This window comes from Mesoplodon mirus (genome assembly GCF_964341445.2).
Source record: "Mesoplodon mirus genome assembly, chromosome: 15".
Lineage (NCBI taxonomy): Eukaryota > Metazoa > Chordata > Mammalia > Artiodactyla > Ziphiidae > Mesoplodon > Mesoplodon mirus.
In genome coordinates, this window is record NC_138991.1 from 4025091 (window position 1) to 4048621 (window position 23531).

Genomic DNA, 23531 nt, shown 5'->3' on the forward strand with positions numbered 1-23531 from the left:
ACGTGCCATACCTCTCCACAAATAATTTCCTGCATGAAATCGGAGCCCTGGGCGTTGGGCCCCAGGGCACAGCTGGGATCGTTTTACCCATTAGGGAAACTGGGGTCTTTGGATGGGGCATTCTTGGGGAAGGGCTGTATTGTTAAGTGAGGACCCTTTGAGTGGGTTTTCTCCCCCAGGCAAAACTCATTTCTTGTCCTCAAAGAGGTGGAAATGTGAACCGAGCAGGAGCCATAACTGAGGCCTTCCTGCTGCAGGACCCTCTCCCAGGGGGCTCCTGAAAGGGCAGGCAGAGCCTGGGAGGCGGGGAGGTCCACTGCCGGGGCAAGCATTTGATGGTGGAGGTCTAAAGCCTACTCTCTTTGTCTAGCCTCGACTTTAACCTATCTTGGAAAAGAGGGCAGAAGAAAAAAAAAAGGCCTGTTACAAGAGAAGAGCTCTCCGCTGGCTGAAAGGGGAGACATCTCCCCAGCCTATCTCTAGCCCGTTCCCTGTTTTGAACGGAACCTCCTCGCCAGAGCTTCTAGGCGATTTCAGAGCCTGCCATCCGCCTGGGAAGGTGTGAATACAATCATCGCTGCTGACGTGGCCACGGCGAGTTCTCTCTCCCCCAGTCTGGTCCCATCTTTGATGATCACAAGCTCAGGATAGCAGCAGCTTCCGCTCTGAGAACGTCCGTCTGGAGATCACTGACTTGAGTCTTGCGAGAAAGTAGGGGCCGGGCTTCTAAGGAAAGACTTTTTCTTCCCAAGTAAAGCGTCGTACAGGAACTTGACGGGCATCGTAAAGGCCTAGAAGAAGCACCTTTCCAGGCCCCAGTGGGACATCTGTGCCACCGTTCTCATCTCCTGAACATCCAACAGAATGATAACGCCAACAGCAAAAGCAACCAGTGCTTTTTCTGTGCTGGCCTCTGCTGCCTTCCTAGAACACACGCAGCACAGCACATTCCTACCACAGGGCCTTTGCACTTACCCTTCCGCTGCCCGACATCCCCTTCCCTTTCTCATCCCTCTGCCTCACCCCTCCCCACTTCCTCCAGTTCTTTATGCCAATGTCACCTGGCCAGTGAGACCACTCCTGTCCACCCAAACTGCAACCACCCCCAACACTTCCTGCCCCCAGCCTGCTTCCTGCTCTCTTTCACATGCCCTACTCTGTGTTTAATGTATTGGTTTGCTATCTGTTTCCCCCACCATTTAAGTGCCAGGAAGGCTGACCTTCTGCCTTATTCCCCATGGTGTCCCCAGCATCTAGGACAGTGCCCTGCACATCACAGGTGCTCAACAAATCTTTGCTGAATTGAGTAAATGCCACGATGGATGGTGGTTTTAATCACATCCCTCCCTTGCTGCTAAGGGTTTGGTTTTGGGGTGAGGAAGAGGAGAAAAAGGAAGAAGAGGCAAAGTGGGGACCAGCTGGGGCCTAATTCATGCTCTCCTGGGGTCTGTCTCTGCCTCTCCTCTGCATTTTTGTTGTGGATGCTGACAGAACCCTCTCCAGACGACTCAAAGCAATCTGCCACCAATTTGGAAAGCCTCCTGGATACTAAACAGGGTTTAATCCTCCCTTGATCAGACCCTGTAGGACCCTAAGCACCCCCCCCCAGGCCGTTTACCATCCCATTGCAGATGTGTAGGCGACTCAGTAATAACGATTTCTGATCGATTGAATGACACATAAACCCAGCTGGGCTGCAGAAAACCCTCAGGATCATACAAAAAAAACAAGTGGGTTAAAAAAAAATTCCTAAAATGAACTGGCGGACTCAGAGGGCCTGGTGCCCAGCTGCTCTAATTCACCTCTCTCCAGAATCAGCTGCTGAAAAGAAGAAATGATTCTTTTTGTAGAGATCACCAGTTGTTATGGGAGCAGGGGGGCAACATGGGCACCGACAGATGAGCCTCAGGGGCTCTGGGAAGCAGTGATCGGTGAGATTTGTCCAGACCTGGTGAAATCCAGGGCTGGACATCACTGCTCAAAAGCTACAGGGAGCTCAGGACTCAGCTCCTAAGACGCAGGGCAGGCTGTCCACAGCTTTAGGCTGTTCTGTCCCCTGGGGTGATCTACCAAAAGCACCATTGCCCGTGGATGCCCACCACACACGGTGTCCCGCTGGCCCCCCGCACAGACCAGATGCGCCCCACACGTCCCCTGTGCCCCCCATAGGGCAGCAACTCAGAGAGCAGCTTCACCTCCTCCGACACACGCCCCTGGCAGCACCGCTGGCCTGCTTTCCTGCTTCTTTGTCAGGTGTTTGTGCCGTCCTTGAATTCCTGTGGGGAGAGAGCTGGTTTGAATGAATCAACCCACATTTCCACATGGCTGGTTCTTCAGCATCCAGTTAGGGATGATTTCCTCTTCCCACTAACATGAGCGCGGTCCCCCAGGTCCGCATCTCAGGCACCGTTTCTGAAGGCTGAGCACATGGTGGGCGGATTCCTACCGGAGTCCAGCCTCCACCCACACTACTCAGTTATTCATCAGATGTTAAGGAGCCAGGAAGAAAAATGTGGTTGGCGCTGGGGTTTCTGGACAGCAGATCCTGGGCCCCTGGCTACCACAGCACCTGCCGCATAGAAAGCCCCCCTGCTTGTGCGTTTTACTTGCTCAGGAAGCACCTGGAGGTCCCATCCCACCAGCGATGGCTCTTGGAAGAGGCTTTACAAGGCAGCTCTGCCTGGCGGGGTTGATGGGTCTTGGCCCAAAGTAAAGAAAAAGAGGAGCAAGGAGCATAAGTAGTGAAAACCAGCTTAAATGGCTACCACGGGTCGAACCTAGGGTCTGCTTATTTATTCAAGTCCACATTGACTCACAAGCTTCTCTCCAGCAGTTAGACTACAGGGTCTCAAACTCGGGGGCCTGGGGGGCCATCAAGTAAGAAGATGAGTGACACAGGTGAATGGACATTGCACGTCCCACTCGAACCTGAGTGGCCCTCATTTGGTTCCAGCCTATCCGGCCAAGAGGGGATGTTGGCTGGTGAGACCAGATGGACCCATTTGCTATTTTTGGAGAAGCTTAAAATATGCATTTGTCGAGGAGGGGGGTGATTCTGCAATTTTAAAGTGTTGGCAACTTATTCAAATTTTGGCAAATTGCTGTGCAGTCCAGAAGAAATACGTCTGGAGACCAGACATGGCCGTGGCCACGTTGCAGACCTTGTTTTGAAAGGCAGTGAAGGGACGGGGCTGCTGCACCCTCTGCGCGCAGCCCGCACACCCCCTACCCCCCGCCTGCAGGACTGCATCGGGCGGAACAGGCAGAGCCCCGCTGCACCCACATGGCCCAAGGCAACCGATCTCTGGAAATGCAGAAAGCCAGGGAGGGGGCTCGTACCCGCGGGCAGCCGGGGTCCAGGTGCAGAAATGCACACAGGCGGCGTCCTCACTCTCCGCACAGGCGCAGCGCGGCGTCCGCTTCAACGGCTGTGAGCTCCACGGAAAGGTCCCGGCCGACCTCCTGCCCCGGAAGCTGCCTCTGTAGTTGGACAGCCCATAGGGCACAGTCCGTCTGCAAAGGACAGAGAAAGGTCAGGGCCATGTCTGGACGAACCGCCCCAGCCTCTGTGCGCATGGAGCTGGTGAGGGCGTACGAGATGGTGGGCCTGGGTATGAATGAGGCAGGTGGTGCAGTCCTGTCCCAGGAACTGGGGTCCACACCCTCCCCTACACCGCGGGCCTTGGGAAGACTCTGGAGTGAATCCTGCATCCCCGCTACCCACTACTCCCCAGGCAATGGGCTGGGGCAGCCGGGCTGGGAAGATGGGGAGGCCCTGGGGGAGATGGACGATGGCCTCTCTACGTCCTCCCAGCAGCCAGCCCTCTTGCGGAGGGAGCAAGCAGACGCCGGGTGGATGCGTTTTTAATCTTTTCAAGACCCAACCGTGGCCAGCACGCCTCCCAGCCAGGGTCCTTCCAGGGCAGTTCTGGTTTTCCTTCCAGCACTCAAACCCCTGACATGGACATTCCCGCTGACCCGAACGCTGATCCCAGCCTTCATCCTGAGCCAGTGGCACCTGAGCCTCGCCATCCAGACCAGTAAGACGCCTTCCAAACCTACAGCCCAAGGCCGGCCCTGGCTCCCGCCCTGCTGGCCACCGAATTTCTTCTGTGTGCACATCATGTTTATAGTCTGCACTAACTGGAATAGGACAAATCCAATTACGGCCGTTAGAGACATATCCTGGCCCCTGAACACGGCTTCCTCAAAGCCACAAACATCAGGGGAACCCTCTGTGCCCTGTGAGATTCAGCCGAGGACAGAACTGACCTTGGGAAAAGTCTTCTTATGAAACTGTTTACCCATTTCATTTACGGTTGGAGCTGGGATGAGGGTGATGGTGTCATTTGAAACAATAAATGTTTACATGTGTTTCTTATGCTCGTGTCCATCCAAACCATTGCTCTCCAGGGATGGGAGGACACTGCCAGGCAATTCAGTGGGAAAAAGTTAAAAGCATATGCTTAATTCATTAGCACTACTGAACAGGATTTGGGGGACAGATTACTAATAACTAGAGGAAACACATGTGGCCAAAAGTTACTTTTCCAATAAGTCTTGGTTTTCCTGCTAGTCCCCAAGATCAACCACCTTGGTTTCTGTGAGCCCCATGGAGTATCACCAATCATCCACCTCAAAGGGGGTTCTGACATTCTCTGTGCATTTTCAAAATAGCATCAAATTGAATTTCCTTTAATTTGAAACACATGCCATGGATGGAGCCTTTCTGGGGTGGTGAGGGCAAAGTCGGGGGGGTGCCCCATCGTGACCCGATGCTTGGAACGAACCTGCTCCCTGCTGGGCAGGAGACTGGAGTTAAGAACATAACCCCATAACCCCACCCTCTTTCTCTTTTCCCCTCTCCCCACTCCCTCCCACCCACGTGAGTTGAGAAATGGCCTTGGAGCAGCTTCCCTGGATCCAAGCAGGCCCAGTACTGAGCAGTCTGTGCTCACAGGATGGAGAAAGCAAGCAGGGGCCAGTCCCCTTCTGAGCTGAATCTTGGCTAAAACCCCATCTTCTCTCAGGAATGGGAAATAGGGGTGAGGGTGAGGTTGCAAAACAATACAGACATTGTGGTGAGGCAGGATTTGGCTAAAGATATAGATTTCCAGTAATAGGGCCACATTAAATCTCTAGGTGTTGACATTAAACCCACACCCCCATTTCTTGGTGAAAATTACACACAACGAATAACAACCAAGGCTCCCATTTTCCCATCAACAGCAAGACCTGCAATTTTGAAATTGCTGTCAGTGGATTAGGCATTTGTGTGCGCAGAGCCACTCAACTTTTCAAATGCACGAAGTGCTTTTAGTGAGGAAACAAGGCGACGTGGTATTTGGTGATAAAGAACCGCTAAGCGCTTTCCCAGCAGCCTCGTGGGAGGAGCTAGTATGCAAATGAGCCCTTGTAACTTTCCAAGAATGCTTATGGAGGCAAGAAACCCCTGCTCCAAGCCCCAGGTGTTCAAGGTGTGCACTCCGCTGGCTGACCTGGAAGCCGGTGGGGGATGACGAAATCTATGAACCAGAGGACTTAAGAGATGGTGCAGACCACAGAAGGCCCACCCCCCATCAAGAGTTCCAGCTCCAGTGAAGGCCCACCTCCCATAGGTCAAAAATTTAAAGGTTTTTATTTTTATTATTTATTATTATTTTTTTTTTTTGCGGTACGCGAGCCTCTCACTGCTGTGGCCTCTCCCGTTGCGGAGCACAGGCTCCGGACGCACAGGCCCAGCGGCCATGGCTCACGAGCCCAGACGCTCCGCGGCATGTGGGATCCTCCCGGACCGGGGCACGAACCCGTGTCCCCTGCATCGGCAGGTGGACTCTCAACCACTGCGCTACCAGGGAAGCCCTAAAGGTTTTTAAATCAGTCTGATAAGTGCTTAAATAAGAGAGTTCAGTTTCAAAACACCTTGGAAGTTGGAGCTTGATTTTAGGATTCTGGGGCTCCTTGGAGTTCCATGTTGGAACATGGCAGCATAAGGTACATTACCTTCCATCCTGCTCCATCCCACATGCAGCCCAAGCTCCATCTACCCCCCCCATCCCACAAGCAGCTGTCCCTTGACCACCCTGTAGGCCTTGGGAGACGTGCTGGAGCCCTGTTCTGTCCGTGGGTATCAGACCCTGGAAGTGGGCTCAAGGACATCTGAGTAGAGGGATTCCAGGATCGTGAATACGTGGAACATGGTCTAGCAGAAGGGGTATATGGCTTTCAGTCTCATAGACTCCTTGCAATGGGGTGGGAGATATGGCCAGAGGAAGGTCAGAGGCACCCTCTACGCCATAGGGCCAGGGCAGGTGTCTTTCTTTTTTCTATATATATGTATTTTTTAAAATTTATTTATTTATTTATTTATTTTTGGCCGCGTTGGGTCTTCATTGCTGCGTGCGGGCTTTCTCTAGGTGTGGCGAGCGGGGGCTACTCTTCGTTGAGATGTGCGGGCTTCTCGTTGCGTTGGCTTCTCCTATTGCAGAGCATGGGCTCTAGGCGTGCGGGCTTCAGTAGTTGTGGCTAGCGAGCTCTAGAGCGCAGGCTCGGTAGTTGTGGCACAACGGGCTTAGTTGCTCTGTGGCATGTGGGGTCTTCCCGGACCAGGGCTTGAACCCATGTCCCCTGCATTGGCAGGCAGATTCTTAACCACTGCGTGCCACCAGGGAAGCCCCTAGGTGTCTTTAGGTCTAAGAGTGGATACCAGCTCCTCAAGAGTACAAGAAAGGGCTACTTCTTTTGCACCTGCTGTGGACCCAGCACAAGGCTGAGCAAATGAAGACTCTTAATTAAGCAACTGGTTGTTGATTGTGAGATAAACTAGTCCAATAAGACTGGATTCTCTCCAACCTAAAACATTCAACAACCACAAAATTCATTACAAAGAATTTCCAACACCTGCCAAGCACCCACTATATCTGGACATACCTCATTTTATTGCGCTTCACAGATATTATGGATTTTACAAATTGAAGCTTTGTGGAAACCCTGCATTGTCAGATGATTAGCATTTTTTAGCAATAAAGTATTTTTTAAGGGATATACATTTTTTAGGCATAACGCTATTACATACCTAAGAGACTGCAGTATAGCATAAACCTAACTTTAATATGCATTAGAAACCAAAAAAACTCGTGTGACTTGCTTTTTCACTTTGTTGAGGCTGTCTGGAACCAAATCCACCGTATTTTCAAGGTCTGCCTGTATCTTCCTGGTATGAGTCTCAGGGTGATGAGGATGCAGAAAGGCCTTAAGAAGTTCACATGCTACTGGTGTATGAAAACAGTACAGGTAATAAAGGAAACCCGACAAGCCAATATGCCCAGGTATGTGCAAGGTACACAGAGCACAGAGAACGGTTACCTGGTGATCCCATTATTATGTTGTAACGCACTTGCATGATGAGCACTCCACCCGCTCCACGGTTTCCTGATCTACGACAGGGTTGTCAGACGGACTGAGTGATACACTGCACTGCGTGGAACATGCTTGGCAAAGAGCCCCTAGTGGTGAATCCATGTGGCTGCTGTTGTTGCTCCTTTGGTCTGGGGCTTCAAGTGAGTTGTACCAAGCAGAAAAACCCCATCTACCAGGCCTGTGTCTTTGAGATGTGTGCCTAAGTAATAAAGACAGGTAAGAAGGAACCAGAGTGTCGCATGGCACAGCGATGCCACGCTTTGCCAGGCTTCCTTTTGGCTGGTTCATCATTCTACACTGTCTGCCCAATAAGCACTCATGTTTTAATTGTTTTGGTGCCTTTATCATTTCTTGAATGTTTCCTGAATGGTGAATTGGAAGGACCTAATGATGGAACCAGGAAAATGAAGTTAAATCGGCTGAGAACTGTGACCAGCACACAATCTGACCTGTGGTTTAGCCTGTGTTTTACAGTGGGGCTTAGAGAACACAATTCTTTGTAAAAGTAGTCATCTCTTCCACCTGTTAACGTCCCAGTTATAACACAGAGCTCCAAACAAAAGAGAAGCAGCTGAGAAGATGAGTCCGAGTGCTCTTAGACAAAACACCCCAAAACATTCACATAAGGCAACGTCTAGCATTGTATTTGTATAATAAATTGTCCTCAGCGTATGTGGTCAGAACATTCATTATTTGATCAGTGATGGTGGTGCCAGAGTCATATTTACCATTTAACATTTTCTCCCATATGTCATATGTAAATGTTAAATACTAAACTTCCAAATCTCCTGTATTCATTGTTCATCTGCATCATCACACTGGAAGAACTTTCTTTCTTTCTACAAGAAGTTTTTAAATAAGGAAAGTTGAATGTTTCCTTTACGAATTTGTTTTTAAGTTCAGTGTTGCCTTTTCCTAAATGAATCAACCATCTCCATCTCTCTGATCGGAAAATTGGCTTCAGTCCCTGAAGTGAAAGGAGGGAAACAGATATTCACAAGGGTCAGCCAGAAGCAGCAAAAGGAGCTTCACTGGCCAAATTCTAAATTCTCAGGAAAGTTTATCAAATTGTCCTTGAAAACCCAGTTTTCAATATGCTCCCCCCCAACACTGAATAGCACTCAACAAATATTTGTGGAGTGGTTTTCAATGTATGGGCCCTGGACGAGACCCTGGGTGAACATCCATGAATGAGACAGACCAGTGGCCCTGTACACACACAGTTTTAATCTAGTACAGGGGTTAGCAAATTGGCATTTTTGTGGGCTTCATCCAATCAAAAGAGAGTGGTTTTTCTTTAATCTGAAAATTTCATATAAACATCACAATTTCCAGCTTCTCTTGTATAACTGGAAGTTATACTCACTCCAACCCCACACTCCAACATGGCAGCAGGTGTCTGGAGCTGAGTGATACTGTCAGAGCCTGGCTCAAGCTCTCTATTTGGCCCCAGTCCCTGTATCTGTCCTTCTTTGCTTGCTTCTCTCACCTGTCTAGCCCTCAGGGGCATCTAAGTTTACAACCCCTGCTCTAGTGGCTTGTCCCATAAAGCAAAGCCAGACAGGTCACGGTGACACAGCGACAAAATTAGCGCCTGCTACTATTTTTACAAATAAAGGTGCTGTCATTATCAATTCAAAAAGCCTAGGTTCTAGGGAGTGTCTCCCCAGCAAACAGAGTATTTTCACTTCACGGTCAGAACATCAAGTTGATGCTCTGTCTTCTCTGGTTCACATTTTTCCTTCTGAAAGGGAAAGCAAGGACAGGATTGCCTTTGGGACACACTGTACAGAAGGCATGACTCTGATGACCAGTCCTGCAGCCGAGAGGAAGGGGAACAACTGTTTCCCAGGGGTAGGCAGACAGGCAGGGGCAGCAGCCCCAGCTGCCAGGCACCAGCAGTCATTAGATACTGCCCCCCACCACTCCCCAGAGAATCAACTTCGAGACTCCAACATGCTTTCTAACTAGGGCTTGATTTCAGATTTTATTAAATTCCTTCCTTAGAAGACACCACTCACTTGTTCTCTCGAGCTTCAAAATATCTTCTTGGGCAAGGAAGAAAGTGTGGATCAACTTCACTGACTGTCTTTGTAACCTTAGCCAGAAAAAACTGCTAGCTAAGAACTCTGTTTAAGAGTAAGACAGGATGAAGTAACTACAGGAAGTGGCTGAATATTCAAAGGCCTATAAAAGCATCCATTCACTTCCACAAGCATCTAGTGGACCACCCCCCCACCCACTGCCACTTTGCACAAAGACATAGAGGCAAGAGGGAAACACCAGCTCAGAGACAGGAGTACCCCTCTCGAAGGACTTAAAAGCCCACAATTCTCTAGAGCCTGGGATCAACGCTGGCTGTTTTTGTCTCCTGGAATCCAATCTCTTATCTTTCCCCTGGGGAATTATCCCTCCCTCCCTGTGTGAGGTCGTGGAGAGACTGTCGATTGACAGTCTCACCTTCCCCTGCCTCAGGACTCAACAGGTGACCCAAGCTGGCCCATCACACCCTCTCCCTCCCAAGACACCTGAGCAAAGCAATTCAAGGTCAGAAAATACTCTGAAGCTGCTACTTGCCAGGTGGCTCCGTTCCTGCCTTGTCTGTTCGACTGTGCCCCCACTGGGACCCCCAGTCCTGTCTTGGTACCTCTCCTTTCTAAGCCTGGTGCTGCTTCTCCCTCCCTCCCAGTTTGTGGGCCACACTGTGTCCTCCCAGTAAACTCCTATGCTGTGTTAGCAACACTAGGTTTCTGTTGCTTGCGACCAGTGACCTCTAGCTGACCCTGGAACTCACTTTCTCCAGATGGATGCAACCATGATCTCTTGGGTTTCATAGAAAGACCCGGAGTCTCTGCAGCTGACAAGGACAAGTAGAGATTTTCTTCATCGAAACAAACACAAAAGAATATGTTCCGAATCAGGACAAAACCCAGCCAACGAAGCTGGCTGGAATCCTTTCTTCCCAGGTATGCCCACTGTGAAATGTTTGGTTTGGATCACACCGTCCTTTGGGCAGGTGGAAGCAAGCATAAGACCCCATGATGCTCAGAGCCCAGCCCCCAGATACTTGGCTGACCACCTCACAAGGCTTACCCTCCAGTGACTTGACTCCTTGTCCACTCACCAAACGCCTGCGAAAGTCTGCTTGGGACAGGCCTTGTGGCAGACAACCACTGGGTGCCTTTCCAATCTCCAGGAAAGAAAACAGCCAAAATATATCTCCTCATTGATCTCGTCAGGCAAGCATAAACACACACACACACTTTCTGGTTCTAAAGAATACGACACAAACTTCATGCTCACAAACAACATAAAGTGAACTGGCAATTTGTAGCTTTACTTCTGCAGAAAATCCCTGCATCTCTAAGTGGGAGGATCCCAAGGCAAATTGTTCCTCCACCACCTGGCAATGGAGAAAATCCTGCAGCCTCAGAAATAGCCAATAACCCCAGAGCATTTAGAAATATCAAAAGAGTGAGCAATGTGCTGAGGGTTGGAGATTTTTTTAAGACATTCCCCCCACCCCACCCCCCAAAAAAACAACCCACGACTTTTGAATTTATCCAGGACTTGGTTGTTGGGGAGTTTTACCAGAATTACATACATTTTCAAAGAGAACATTGACTCTCCATCAATCGGACCCAAGGAATGGGGGCGTTCCTCACCTGTGCTGCAGGTGTGGCTTCCTTCTTGTCCCCGGGGGTTGGTAACAGCTGGTCTCTGCCTGTTCACCTCGGCACCCAGGGCAGCCCAGGCAGTACCTGGCTCAGAGCAGGTGCCCAATAATACCTCAACATCTCAATAACAAAGGTCTGCTACGTGAAGAAAGGAGGGAGGGAAGGAGGTCTCAATTGGCCATTTCTTCTAGGCCATGCCCAGTCTGCCAAATGTACAGAATTCCTGGCTGAGTCACCGGATTTCACTATCGTTGTCCTCAATCGGCCCCTCTTTGAGGTTCTTCTAGAGAGAATATGGTCTCTAGATCTCTAGAAATGGAAGAACCATGTCTTGATAGTAACTTCCACAGACACATGAGGAAGAAACCAGGCTGCCCAGATGGATGAGGCCTCAGAGACAAAACCAGAGGCTTCCCTCGGCAGACGGACCCAGGTTTCTGGCCCAAATTGAAGACTAGCTCCCTGAGAGGCCCTAGGTGAGTGGCTTCTCTCTGGGGTTGAGAAATGAAATGACTGGCTCTCCGGAAGGTCCGTCCAGCTCCAAATTCCATCGAGAGATTCCCGAATGCCCTCACTGTTACTTGAGCATCTCCGAACAGCACAAATCCTAGAGTAGGGCCCAGCCCTTCTCTCCAGCAATTAAACCACAATGAAATGTGGGGTCTCTACTCCACCCAAGCGGAGAGATTCCCAGGATCTCACCAACTGTATGTAGAATCTCACCAACTGTATTTAGAAAGCTTTGGCCCAAAGAGTAGGATCTCACCAACTGTATTTAGAATCTCACCAACTGTATTTCGATCTCACCAACTGTATGTAGAAAGCTTTGGCCCAAAGAGGAGGACTCTCCTATGTCCTACTGCCACATAACCGAGCTTAAAAATCACCCCAGGGCTTCCCTGGTGGTGCAGTGGTTGAGAGTCCGCCTGCCGATGCAGGGGACACGGGTTCGTGCCCCGGTCCGGGAAGATCCCACATGCCGCGGAGCAGCTGGGCCCGTGAGCCATGGCCGCTGAGCCTGTGCGTCCAGAGCCTGTGCTCCACAGTGGGAGAGGCCACAGCAGTGAGAGGCCCGCGTACCGCAAAAAAAAAAAAAAAAAAAAAAAAAAAATCACCCCAAAGCCACAGGCTGTATCATCCCATCAGCTCCCTGGATATGGCATCCTCCTCCCCTAATGCAGACACAGGGGCTCTGAATGAAGGATATTTGACCAGTGGTCAAAGCTAGGGAGAACAGCAGAAAAATCCTTCTGTGTTTGGTGTGTGGGGTGGGATTTCCAAGAGTGACAGCTTAAAAAAAAAAAAAGTTAGGGCAACAAACGCCTGCAATATTTGGAGAATGAAGCCATCTATGGAATCCAACAGATTAGCTGGTTTCCCCTCCATCTGGTACAACCCAAATGCGTCCATATGAGTTAGGCTAGAGTTTCTCTCCCCAGCCCCCAGTGACCCTAACGAATTCCAAGTCGAATGTAGGCATGAGCAATCCACGTCTGTCTGGCGTGGCCTCATTATAACTTTATGCAAAGCTGCAGACAGATGTGGCTCAAAATAGTTCCCAGCAGTGGAAACAGAAGGGGTAAAACAAGGAGCAGGTATTTTTTTAAGAATGGGGATATTTGTACAGGGATTAAAAAAAAATACAGACACCATCACACATCCCTTTAAATAACCCACAGAAAGCAAGAGAAGACACCGTTGCTAATTTTCAGGAGACTTCATCTTATGGACGGAAAAATCCTACTGAATGAAGACATGCTCGCCATGGCAACAAAAATAAAGACACTCATTTTCTTCCTAATCTAATTGTTTGCATCCTTGTGGCAGCTCTGATCACTTGATTGCTTACCTCAAACTAAGAAGACTTGAGTCCCTCTAGAGAGACAGGCTTTATCCCCAAACACGAACCAAGCACAGGGTCAGATCCTGTCTTTATTAAAAATGTCGATATTTGGGCTTCCCTGGTGGCACAGTGGTTGAGAGTCCGCCTGCCGATGCAGGGGACACGGGCTCGTGCCCCAGTCCGGGAAGATCCCACATGCCACGGAGAGGCTGGGCCCGTGAGCCATGGCCGCTGAGCCTGCACGTCCGGAGCCTGTGCTCCGCAACGTGAGAGGTCACAGCAGTGAGAGGCTGCATACCGCAAAAAAAAAAAAAAAAAAAAAAGTCGATATTTGGTTGATTATGACTAGTGATTTTTGCACTAATTTTGACTTTTTAAAAATATCGCATTCAGTTTTATTTTACTTTTTGACATCTCCAAGTTTGCACTTGAAAGAGTGGGTCATGAGCCTTACCCTATTCTCCACCTTGCAAGAAACCCACGGAAATCAGATTTAGAAAAACCCAGAAAAGCTACAGACACCTCTGCTCTCTTGCCAACTTGCTTCTGACTTTTGGCAAAGCTGTTGGCCACTCCCCAAGTTCTGGGCTGTTCGTGCCATCACTGAGCAAGAAAGGATCACAACACGTCGGCCACATCAGCCTCTGAGGCTTTCTCGTGGATGCATGAATCTGTTTCTATTTTTTAAATTACTGGGCCGGGCACAGGGTTCGCTGGCTGCCCTGGTCTAGAGTTACTGTTTATTAAGGCCTCCTGCTAAGTCAGCCCTGAGAGGCTATAAAAGAAGAGAAGACCTGTGCCTCCACGGCTCTGAACATTGCCAAGTTCTCCCAAAGCTCTTGGCTCTCCTGAGATTCTGAGCTGGGACAGATGAGAAAGGCCAGGGGATGCCCTATCCTGCTGTCCATTCCTGGGAGACTTGGCCAGGAAGCAGGACTTTAGAAACCCCCTGAACTGTGTCTGGACCTGCAGCTTACCTACATGGTGGCCATTGCCCAGATTTATTTTCCTTCCAAATACAATTGGCTCCTATCCCAAATAGGGGGAAAGTGTGTGTGCGCGCGCGCGCACACGCGTGTCCCTTTTTTTTTTTTCCTTTTTTTGCGGTACGCGGGCCTCTCACCGTTGTGGCCTCTCCCATTGCGGAGCACAGGCTCCGGACGCGCAGGCTCAGCGGCCATGGCTCATGGGCCCAGCCGCTCCGTGGCATGTGGGATCTTCCCGGACCGGGGCACGAAACCGTGTCCCCTGCATCAGCAGGCAGACTCCCAACCACTGCGCCACCAGGGAAGCCCGTGTGTCCCATTTTAAGTAGGTCTCTGTTTCCACCGAAACATGACTTAGAATGAGATGGGGTCATTTCCCTCTTAAACAGTTGATCTATTTGTTATGTGCTCCAAAGCTGAGCGTCAGTGACACGGGGTTACCTGGAGCTAGGAAAGGGGCCCCAGGCAGCCCCACTGGACGTGCTGAGATGCTGCCAATCCAGAGCGGGATGAAGAGCTGGCGTTACAAAGCCCTGTGAGCTCTGACCCAGCCGTGGGACCCCCTTAATGAAAGCAATGTTTGCTCCTCAGCTTCCTTTGTTTCACATTCTTGCAGGAATATACCGCACCAGAGATGTCAGAGCCTTTCATCTGCCTTCACATTTAAGGCCAAGTTCCTAGCTGCAATGCCCCTTTCATCTAGCAGAAATCTAAATTCTCCCTCCAGGGTCATGCAGGGTCACGACCTCTTTGTACCGAGTTTTCTCGAGGCAAATCAAACTGCCTTCCAGCCTCAAGCCTCTTTCTCATCCAGTCAGGATCAGCTGCGTTTCAACGAACCCATCTTTGTCCCTGGATATCTCACCTCCTCACAGCCACTCTGGGGTAGAAAAGGGGACTTTCAGTCCAAGTGAACCCAACTGGAAGGTCACCTTGTGTGAGCCGACCTTGCCCACAAACTCTGAAATTTAGCCCCGAGGCCCTCAAACTTGAAAGACGCATCTTGCCGTGAAATGTTCTGAGCTACTGCTACTCAAACTCAAAATCGGGATGTAAACGTCTACTAGATTTCCAAAGGGGAGATGGTTACATGGGAGGGAAACAACTCAGGGCGTAAAAACATGATCAGTCAGAGCCCTGAGTTCAAGATCACTTTCAGTCTGGCTGATACAGTCTTTTCTTATGTGTCCTTATTTATTTACCTTTTTTTTTTTTTTTTTTTTTTTTGCAGTATGCGGCCTCTCACTGTGTGGCCTCTCCCGTTGCGGAGCACAGGCTCCGGACGTGCAGGCTCAGCGGCCATGGCTCACGGGCCCAGCTGCTCCGCGGCATGTGGGATCTTCCCGGACCGGGGCACGAACCCGTGTCCCCTGCATCGGCAGGCGGACTCTCAACCACTGCGCCACCAGGGAAGCCCTATTTACCATTTTTGTAAACAGATTCCGTAGTTATTTCCTGGGATCCCTTCCTAGTGGCCCACACTCAGGTCCCCGGCGGTGCTGGGTGCCTGGGAAATGACTGCAAAGCGTTGTGTCTATTCTGCTGGACTCACCCTTACTAAGATTTCATCGTTTAACAAAAAAGTTCTAAACAGATCATTCGAATTATCCTGAAATGCCAGACCCCCTCCCTCTCCCCTGCTTCAACTGTACCCACCTCCCCATTTAGCAGAGGGAGTCCAGGGCAGTGCCTTCAGAGAACACCATGCCCTGCTCCCCCAAATTCTAATTATTTACCAAGGTAAGTAGGACTCAAGCAAGAAAGGAGGGGCAGAAAGGGCAGGACCAAATCTCATCAAGCCTGTAACAACCTTTGGCCACCAGAGCGCTTATCAAGCCACTTATCAGCAGTCATCCAAACACACCTTTTTCCAGGGTCTGTAAACCTTATGCAAATCCAATACTAATAGCCGCGCACCAAGGGCCATAGAGTAGGGAAAACCTGAGGTACCCCGGGGGCAGACTCCTCAGTGTTACTGCAGGAAGCAGCGCAAGACCAGTTGGAGGGTCCAAGGAAGCCTACCTCAGCAGGACTTGAGCTTCCTAGTCACCGGCTTCTCCAGTCACAGACTGGGATACGGCAGGTGGGGCGGCAGGAAGGGTTATGCAGCCCCAGGGGCTGTACAGTGATCTGCGTGGTCACGTCTTTGAGGCACTGAGTGTCTGCTGGAGTCCAGACACTGTGCTGAGAATGCCCCTCACGCTTGCCCATGTCATCCTCACACATCTTTACTCATAGACGTCACGGTCAACATCAGTGTGGACCACTGTCACCATCATCACCATCGTCTACACGATCATGACGAAGCTCAGAAACACTATCCTTCTGCCTCAAAAGCTGCATCTCCAGCAACGGTACTCCCAGTCCTGACTCACGGGTCACGTGACTGTTATTGGGGTCTCTGAAGTCACATGGTGGGTGGGCAGCTGGCCCCGCATCAGTGGGAGGCTGGCAAACCAGATCCATCCGTTCCTCTGGGAAGTTCTCAAACTTAAAATGTCCCTTCTTAGAAACGTGCTGGCATATTTCTCTTGAACAACACAGGAGGCAAAGATGAGTCTGTTGAACTGTTGCCTTTTTGTGGTAGAACACGTTGAAATACAATTAAAATGTTTTGTTATTATTATTTTTACTCTGCTTCTTTGGGGAAACAAATGTCGTTCCTGAGTCAGTGTGGCCAGGTTGATCATCTTGTTAGGTCACCATCCTAGAGTCACACTGATGTCTGCAACTTACCCAGGGGCACAGGGAGAGGGTGGCACCACACCCAGGCCATGCAGCGAGTCACATCCAGGACACAGGGCAGAGCTCCTGGGTCTGGAGTCTTCCCACGAGATCACAGAGCCCAGATTTTCCACCACAGCCATGATTCCAAACATCCTGCACTGCTCTTTCCAGAAACACATTCCTACTTGTCAGCCCATGTGGCTCAGATTTTTGTTTGGAAACATGGTCACTGTCACAGCATCACAATGCCTCCCTCATTATGTCCTTGGAGGGATTTAACAGATGGCAGTTTCCCTCAATTCTCAGGAGAAACAGAGCAGGGTTCCTTGTTGGGGGCCCTGCAGCTAACTCCACTGGCCATCTGGGAGTGAGTGGTTTCACTCCATAGCCAGGTGTGCAGTGGCAGGTGCGGAGGGACTGCCCTGCTATGGGGTACCATTAGCACTGAGAGCTCTGTGATGGTTAATTTTTTATGTCAACTTGGCTGGGCCATGGTACCCAGAAATGTGACCAAGTGCCAGTCTAGATGTTGCCAGGGAGGGAGGTATATTTTAGAGGACGTTGAGTAAAGCAGACCACCCTTCATAACGTGGGTGGGCCTCGTCCAATCAGGTGAAGAGAGGACAGAGAGGAGTGAGGTGTCCTGAGCAGGAAGGGAATTCTGCCTCCAGGATGCCTCAGACTGAAGACTGCAACATCAGCTCCTCTGTGTGTGTGTGTGTGGGGGGGTGCGTTTATATACACATAGATATCTACACACACACGTCCTATTCGTTCCATCTCTCTGGAGACCCTGACAGACACAATCCCCCACCATGTCATAGGACACTCCTGTTTTTGAAGTAATCTCGTGGAAAACAACCCCGAGTGCACAGGGATGTAAGCACATGGGCTACTTGTCCCTACTTCTCTCCTTATTTTCTTATTCTTGGCAAATTTTCCATGGCCATAAGATGGCATGTGTTTTTCTCTGGTGTGGACTTTTTTGTTTTTGTTGGCAATGGTGGGGTTGCTGGGGGGAGGTTAGGGGCGGGGCTTCCTAACGTGGCCAAGGAGAGCCACGAGCATCCCCTGTCCCGTGGGTGAGCTGCCATCTCAGCCGCCTCCCCAGGGGCAAGAAGAGCAGTGCCCAGGATGCACTTGGTTCGTTTCTCTTTGGGGTTCCAGACCTTCTGGAAGAAACAGTGGAAGTTATGGGCAACAGCTCTGGAAAAATCCACATTCCCGCACACGTCTATGGGGATGTGAGACCTCTGGCAGCACCCACACACCCTGGGACAGCACGCCTCATCTGTGGGAGAAAGACCCGCAGACAGAACCTCAGTGACAACAAAGACAAGGGCCTCACAGGAAGTCACCAGCCTTACTGAGATCTACTGTGTGCTGGGTGCTGCTTGAGCTCAGGTCTGGAAGAACCAAGTGTGCAGAAGGATGTGGGGAAACCAGAGAACTTGGATCTCATACTCAGAAAACACCTCTGGGAGCAGCTGGTCTCTCGAGCCTTCACTTTCCACGTGAGATACAGTTAACTACAGCATCCCTCCTGAAGCTTTTGGGTCCTTCAACGCAGCCCAAACGACCATTCTCCAAGAATGCCTGCAACCTTGCAAGCATCCTTCCGAGATACAGCCAGATTTTTGCCTCTGCCTCCATGTGACCGGAAGGAAGTAGAAGGAAAGACACCAGAAGCTGAAAATCACCCAAAGTTCAAGACTCTCTATTTAGGCACGCGGCTCCAGACTCCTGTGGGTTCCCAGCATAGCCAGCGGTGGGGACAGGATGCAACTCACACCCTGGAGAAGTTTCGAGAGAGCAAGAGGGTCTGCTAAAGAAGAGGGGGTGCCAGCTAAGGGGTGGGGGGCAGAAGCTGGAAAAGTCCTCGGTGTGCGCTCCCCTTGTCCGTTTAGCTCAATCCAGTCATTCTTCAGATGCTTCCATTTCTCCAAAGGTCCAAGTTGCCTAAAACCCATTTCCTCACTTCGCGATCTTATCCAAGATGTTTTAAAGTTTGCCAGTGGACCCGTCCATAGATCAACAGAGAATTTCTGGAAGGAAGGAAAGAAACAGGGAAGGAGGAAGGGAGGAGGAAAAGAAAGGAAGACAGAGAAAGACCGTCCAGGAACATCTTCCGTGTAAAAGTTATGTCGCTTGTCTGACTTCAAAATGCTCAAGTCTGGCTATTGTCATTTTTTTTGTCTCCCCGGGTAGCTCAAGAAACTCCCAAACACCATATTTAATCCTTTCCCCCTAGTGTTTAAAATGAATCAGGGTCAGGGAAGAGGGGAAGAGGTAAATCAAGCTGTGAGGGGAACGTTAGCAAGTTGGCTGTCCTAGAAAAAGCCAAAGACCCATGGTTTCATCTCGGGCCCTACACAGCTCAGAACTGGGAGACAGGATTTCCACCAGGTCTCAGGGCTTTGCGACAATCGCTTCCCGCAGCCGGTGCTCAGGGCTTGGCGACAGGCAGAGAACTAAGGTGGTCTCCAAATATCCCCTCCTTCCTCCCCTCCTCTCCTCTGCAAAGGCCCCCCTGCCCCAAATTTGCTTAGCTTTCTTCTTTCTCCTTCTAGACCCACAGCCTGGGATTCCTACCAAGGCTGCCCTCAGTCCTGGGTTCTGTGAAGCTAATTTGGTCAGAGAACAATGCCAGGAAGATAAGAATCAGAAAGGACAAGTGTCAGCGTGATGGGGACTGTAGGAGAAGGTGACCCTGATCGCTGTCTGAGAACAGAAGGCAATCAGTGACAGCCCGTCCAGGAGTCCCTCCCCAGCACACATCACTTTTATGATCTGGCCCCATCCTCCCTACTGTGGGCTGACGGTATGTGTAGGAGCCTGATCAGACACAGCCCGGCAAGCAAATTCTGCCATCAGGGTCAGCTTCATTTTGGGGGACCTGGGATAAAATGCAAACATGGAGCCCTTGCTTCAAAGAGTATTAAGCATTTCCACTGCTGTGCTGCACACCTGAAACTAACATGATATTGTAAGTCAACTATGCTTCGATTTTTTTTTAAAAAAGTATTAAGCATTTCAAGATGGCAACAATACACTTTACACCATGAGGGTCTTTCTGAGCTTGAACCCTGTGCACATGTCCAGGCTCCCCGCGGGAGCCAGCCCTGCTTGCCATGCTGGACAACAGGGTGACTTTCCAGACCTCTCCCAGATGTACTTAGAGGGCTCATGACCTGGTTTGAAACATATTCGGCCCCCCAGGTTCACCCTCCTTTGCACTTCATCCTCGAGGTGTCGGTGAAACAAAGTGGGTATGTGAGGCCCATCGAGATATCACCCAGGGTGCTCAGAGGTTAGATAGCTTGGAATGAAGGAACCCCTGAAGGACACGAATCAAGGGGCTCCAAACACAGTGGCAAAGTTGCCTTTCCAGGCCAAGGGCTCCAGGAAGGCTAAGAATCCCTAGTCAGGTGCAAGCAGGACGCCCAAGAGATCCCAAGAATACCTAGAGACATCTAGAGACGTCTGGTCCAAGTCCCAGATTTTAGAGACCAGGAAGGCAAAGCCCAAAGGCTGGTGACCAGAGCAAGGTCAAGCCCTCTTCACAGTTTGCAGGATGATGTTTCTGCAGAAGGGGTTCCTGAACTGAGTCGCTGCCCACGGCCTCGGGAGAGAGTGGGCTTTACAGCAAGGACACCCCACAACTAACTCAGTCTCGGTCCTGCAGTAAGAGAGTTCTTAGGGACCAGAAGGGCCAAAGGGAGCTGTCTGGGGCAGGGGGTGACAGTGGGCACGAGAAGCCAGCCTGGGGAGAACCCGTGGGCTTGCCCCCCCAGGAGGTAAGGAGCCTGAAGCCCATGGAATTTCACCCCTACGGGGCAGGTTCCACTAGGCCCTGCCGAGCCCACCCCTGTGCTCCCTAGAGAGCAGGCTGCTTTCAAGGAATTTGAAACTCCTTGGAGCCTGGCAGGGTCAGCAAGGGGGGCCAGGCCCACTTTGCCCCCGGGGCAGGAGATAACTTTCGGGGCTTCTTCCCTCCCAGAGGGACTTCTCAGGTGTCTAATCCCTCTGGCTGGCTCATTTCACTCAGAGGGAGGGCTCGCCCTTCCACCGGATCAGAAACTCTGGGGTTGGGTTTCTCCTGGGCCAGACCCTCAGAGGGGATGGGGGTCACATCCTTGACCTGCAGACCTGACCTGGGCAGGCAAGAGAGCCTAACAAGGGCTGAAGGCTGTGCCAGGCGGGCTCTGGGCTGACCAGGCTGGGATGGGACCAGGTCATCCGGGAGTGTGAAGAGAGGGGCCTGGCCCAGGAGCCCCCGCCCCCAGGGCTGACTCACTCAGGAGTGTTGATCCAGATGATGTCCAGGTGGCAATAGTAGACACACTCTTTGTCCTTGTAGGTAAAACATGTACAGCGCCGGGCTCGGTGGTGCACAGGGTCCCCCTTGGCCGCCTGCTCCCCAAACCGACCAGGTCCCTCCTCCTGCCCAGGGCTTCTGGGGCTTGGACCGCGCACTGCTGTTGTGGCCACAGTCTCCTCCGCGTCCCCCTCCGATCTGGCGGCAGAGGGGGTCCGGGGCTCGCCGCTCCTGCCAGCGTCCCCAGGCTGGGGGCGACGCACCAATCCTGAAGAAGGCAGATTGAGGGGCTCCTGAGTTGCCGAGGGTGCAGGCCCCGGACACCCACCATCCCCCAAAACCCAGGGGAGGGGGAGAGCCAAACTTTCTGCCAAGTTTGCAAGCTAATGGCACTTTGTGTCAAGTCTCCAAGCTACGCCCGAGGTTCGGAAAAGTGTGCAAAGCTAGGCGCGCCGTTTCCGAAAAGTTTGCAAGTTGCCTGCACACTTGATGAAAAGCTTGGGAGCTCTTCTCGCCGCGCAGCGCGCAAGCTATCTGTGCCCGCTGAAACCGTGCAAGCATTGTGCAGACTTTCGGAAAACTCTGCAGTCATTTTGCAGTTTCTGAATCGTTTGCAAACTTTTGGAAAAGTTCCCGACTTCACGAAATACCGACAAAGTCCGCCCCGGGTCTCCAGCCTGCGTGAGGGCTGCAACCTCCCGAGCGCGCGGGGGGTCCGTGCCCTCAGCTTCTGCCCCCCAGCCCGCCCCCCGGGCGCCTGCAGGGGTGGCGAGCCGGGGCCACAGGCCTCTGCCAGCAGTGCCCCCTTCCCCGCGCCCCCCGCCCCGCCCCGCCCCGCCCGTCCCGGGGTCCTTTTGTGTGCGCTCGCGCCGGGAGCCGCGCGCCGCCCCGCCCGCTTACCTGCGGCGGAGGTCACTGCGAGCCCGAAAAGGAACCACAGCCGCAGCTCCATGAACCCCGACCGGCCGCGGGAGCACCGGGCCGGAGGACGGACGCCTGTGGCCGCGAAAGGGCGCTCGTGCCGGGCACGGCGGGCCTCGCCCTCCGGCTAGGGGGTCTTCGAGGCCGGCCGCTGGCTGGCTGCGTCCCGGGCTGCGGCCAGGAGTTGGCTGCGACGGTCTCGAACTTCAGAGCGCGCTACCCATCCCGGCGCAGGGCTGGCCGGCTGTGGGCTCCAGCTCTTCTGCTTCCCGCACCACCCCCCTCGCCTCCCCGCCCCCCGGAGGGGCTGGAGCTGCCGCGCAGGGCCTTTGAACCCGGGGCGCACGGGGGTCGCCTCGCAGGCGCGGGGGAGCCGGCCAGGCGCAGGGCCGGGTGCGATGGGTGGGGGTGGGGGGGCCGGGACAGCTGCCGGAAGGCCACGCACACGTGCGCACTCACGCTCACGCGCCCACCCCGCCGCGTCGCTGCCCGGACCCTGCAGCTCCCACTGCAGCTCAGTGGGAGAGAGAAAAGGCTGCACCTGAATCCTATCTTTTATCTCTGGGGCTCTGGAAAGCAGCATTTCTCAGCGCTCACCTAATGACACCTTACCCTTGCACAGACCTGCCTGCCAAGGCCCTGGGCGTACTTTACACTCGTGACTCACGGGCACCGGCAGCGTCTCCCTGCCTCTCCCGGGAGCTCAGAGCTGGTGGGTTTGGGCAGCAATCAGGGGCAAAGTCAACCAAGAAGTGGAGCTAGCGGTCCTGGGGTGTCCCTGACTTGTTCACAGCCCCCTGCACTGGGGAGGTGGCTTCGGTGAGAAGCAGGTTCCTCTCCCAATCGTGGTCTTCCCACCCCACGTGTGGGAGGCGCTCCTAGCTCACCTGGGACTGGTCTCCTGCCCTGAGCACCACAGGAGGGAAGGTCGGTTAATTTCCTTATTAAACACCCCCTTTGCTGAGAACTCTGCCTGGGCACAGGAAGTACTCAAGAAAGATTTGTCAATGAATGAATGAATGAAAGAATGAATGAATAAATGCTTCCCATGGACTCCGCCCTGGACTGCTGACCTCTGAGCACACCAAGAAGCCCTTAGAGCCCCTCCCTGGCCAGAGTTCCCCGACCAGAGGGAAGGACGTAAAGAGAGGCAGTGCTCCAGGTGGCATCGGGCACTTCCCTCTTGGCCACTGCCTACCCCATCAGCTTGGACTGGATTGGAGTTGGCTTTCCCTGAAAACTCCAGGCAGGGCAGAGAGTCACAGGCCACACAGAGGAAGATAAACAGGTCTGAGGCCCTGGAGTCACTCCTCATGTCGCAGGGTACTTGTGGTGACTTGAACACGTCCACCAATCCTTTGACACTCCTCCCACAAAAGACGCAGTCGAGTACCACCCCACTCCCCTTCAGCCTGAATGACCCACTTGGAAAAAATAGAAAGCAGAAGTGACATGAGTGCCTTTGGAGGCAAAGTCATAAAAGGTGGTACAACTCCCATGTGGCCCTCTCTCTTGGGATCCTGGTCCTCTGAATACAGCCACCATGCTGGGAGGAAGCCCAAGCAAGCCCACAGAGAGAAACTGAGGCCTCGCAGACAACAGCCCACGCCAACCACTGTGTGAATGAAGGAGCCTTCAGG

The 23531-nt window shown here is 52.1% G+C and overlaps 1 protein-coding gene across 1 annotated transcript; it reads right to left on the reverse strand.

The window, feature by feature from the left end:
* Nucleotides 1-2191: 2191 nt before the first annotated feature.
* EDN3 (endothelin 3) lies at nucleotides 2192-22298 on the reverse strand (the record flags this gene model as incomplete). Its single annotated transcript, XM_082645792.1, has 4 exons — nucleotides 21871-22298; nucleotides 20950-21238; nucleotides 3340-3513; nucleotides 2192-2276 (listed from the first exon to the last, which is right to left on the reverse strand). Exons 1-4 carry the CDS (start codon nucleotides 21920-21922, stop codon nucleotides 2192-2194), a joined length of 600 nt encoding a protein of 199 aa, XP_082501918.1. The 5' UTR covers nucleotides 21923-22298.
* Nucleotides 22299-23531: the final 1233 nt, after the last annotated feature.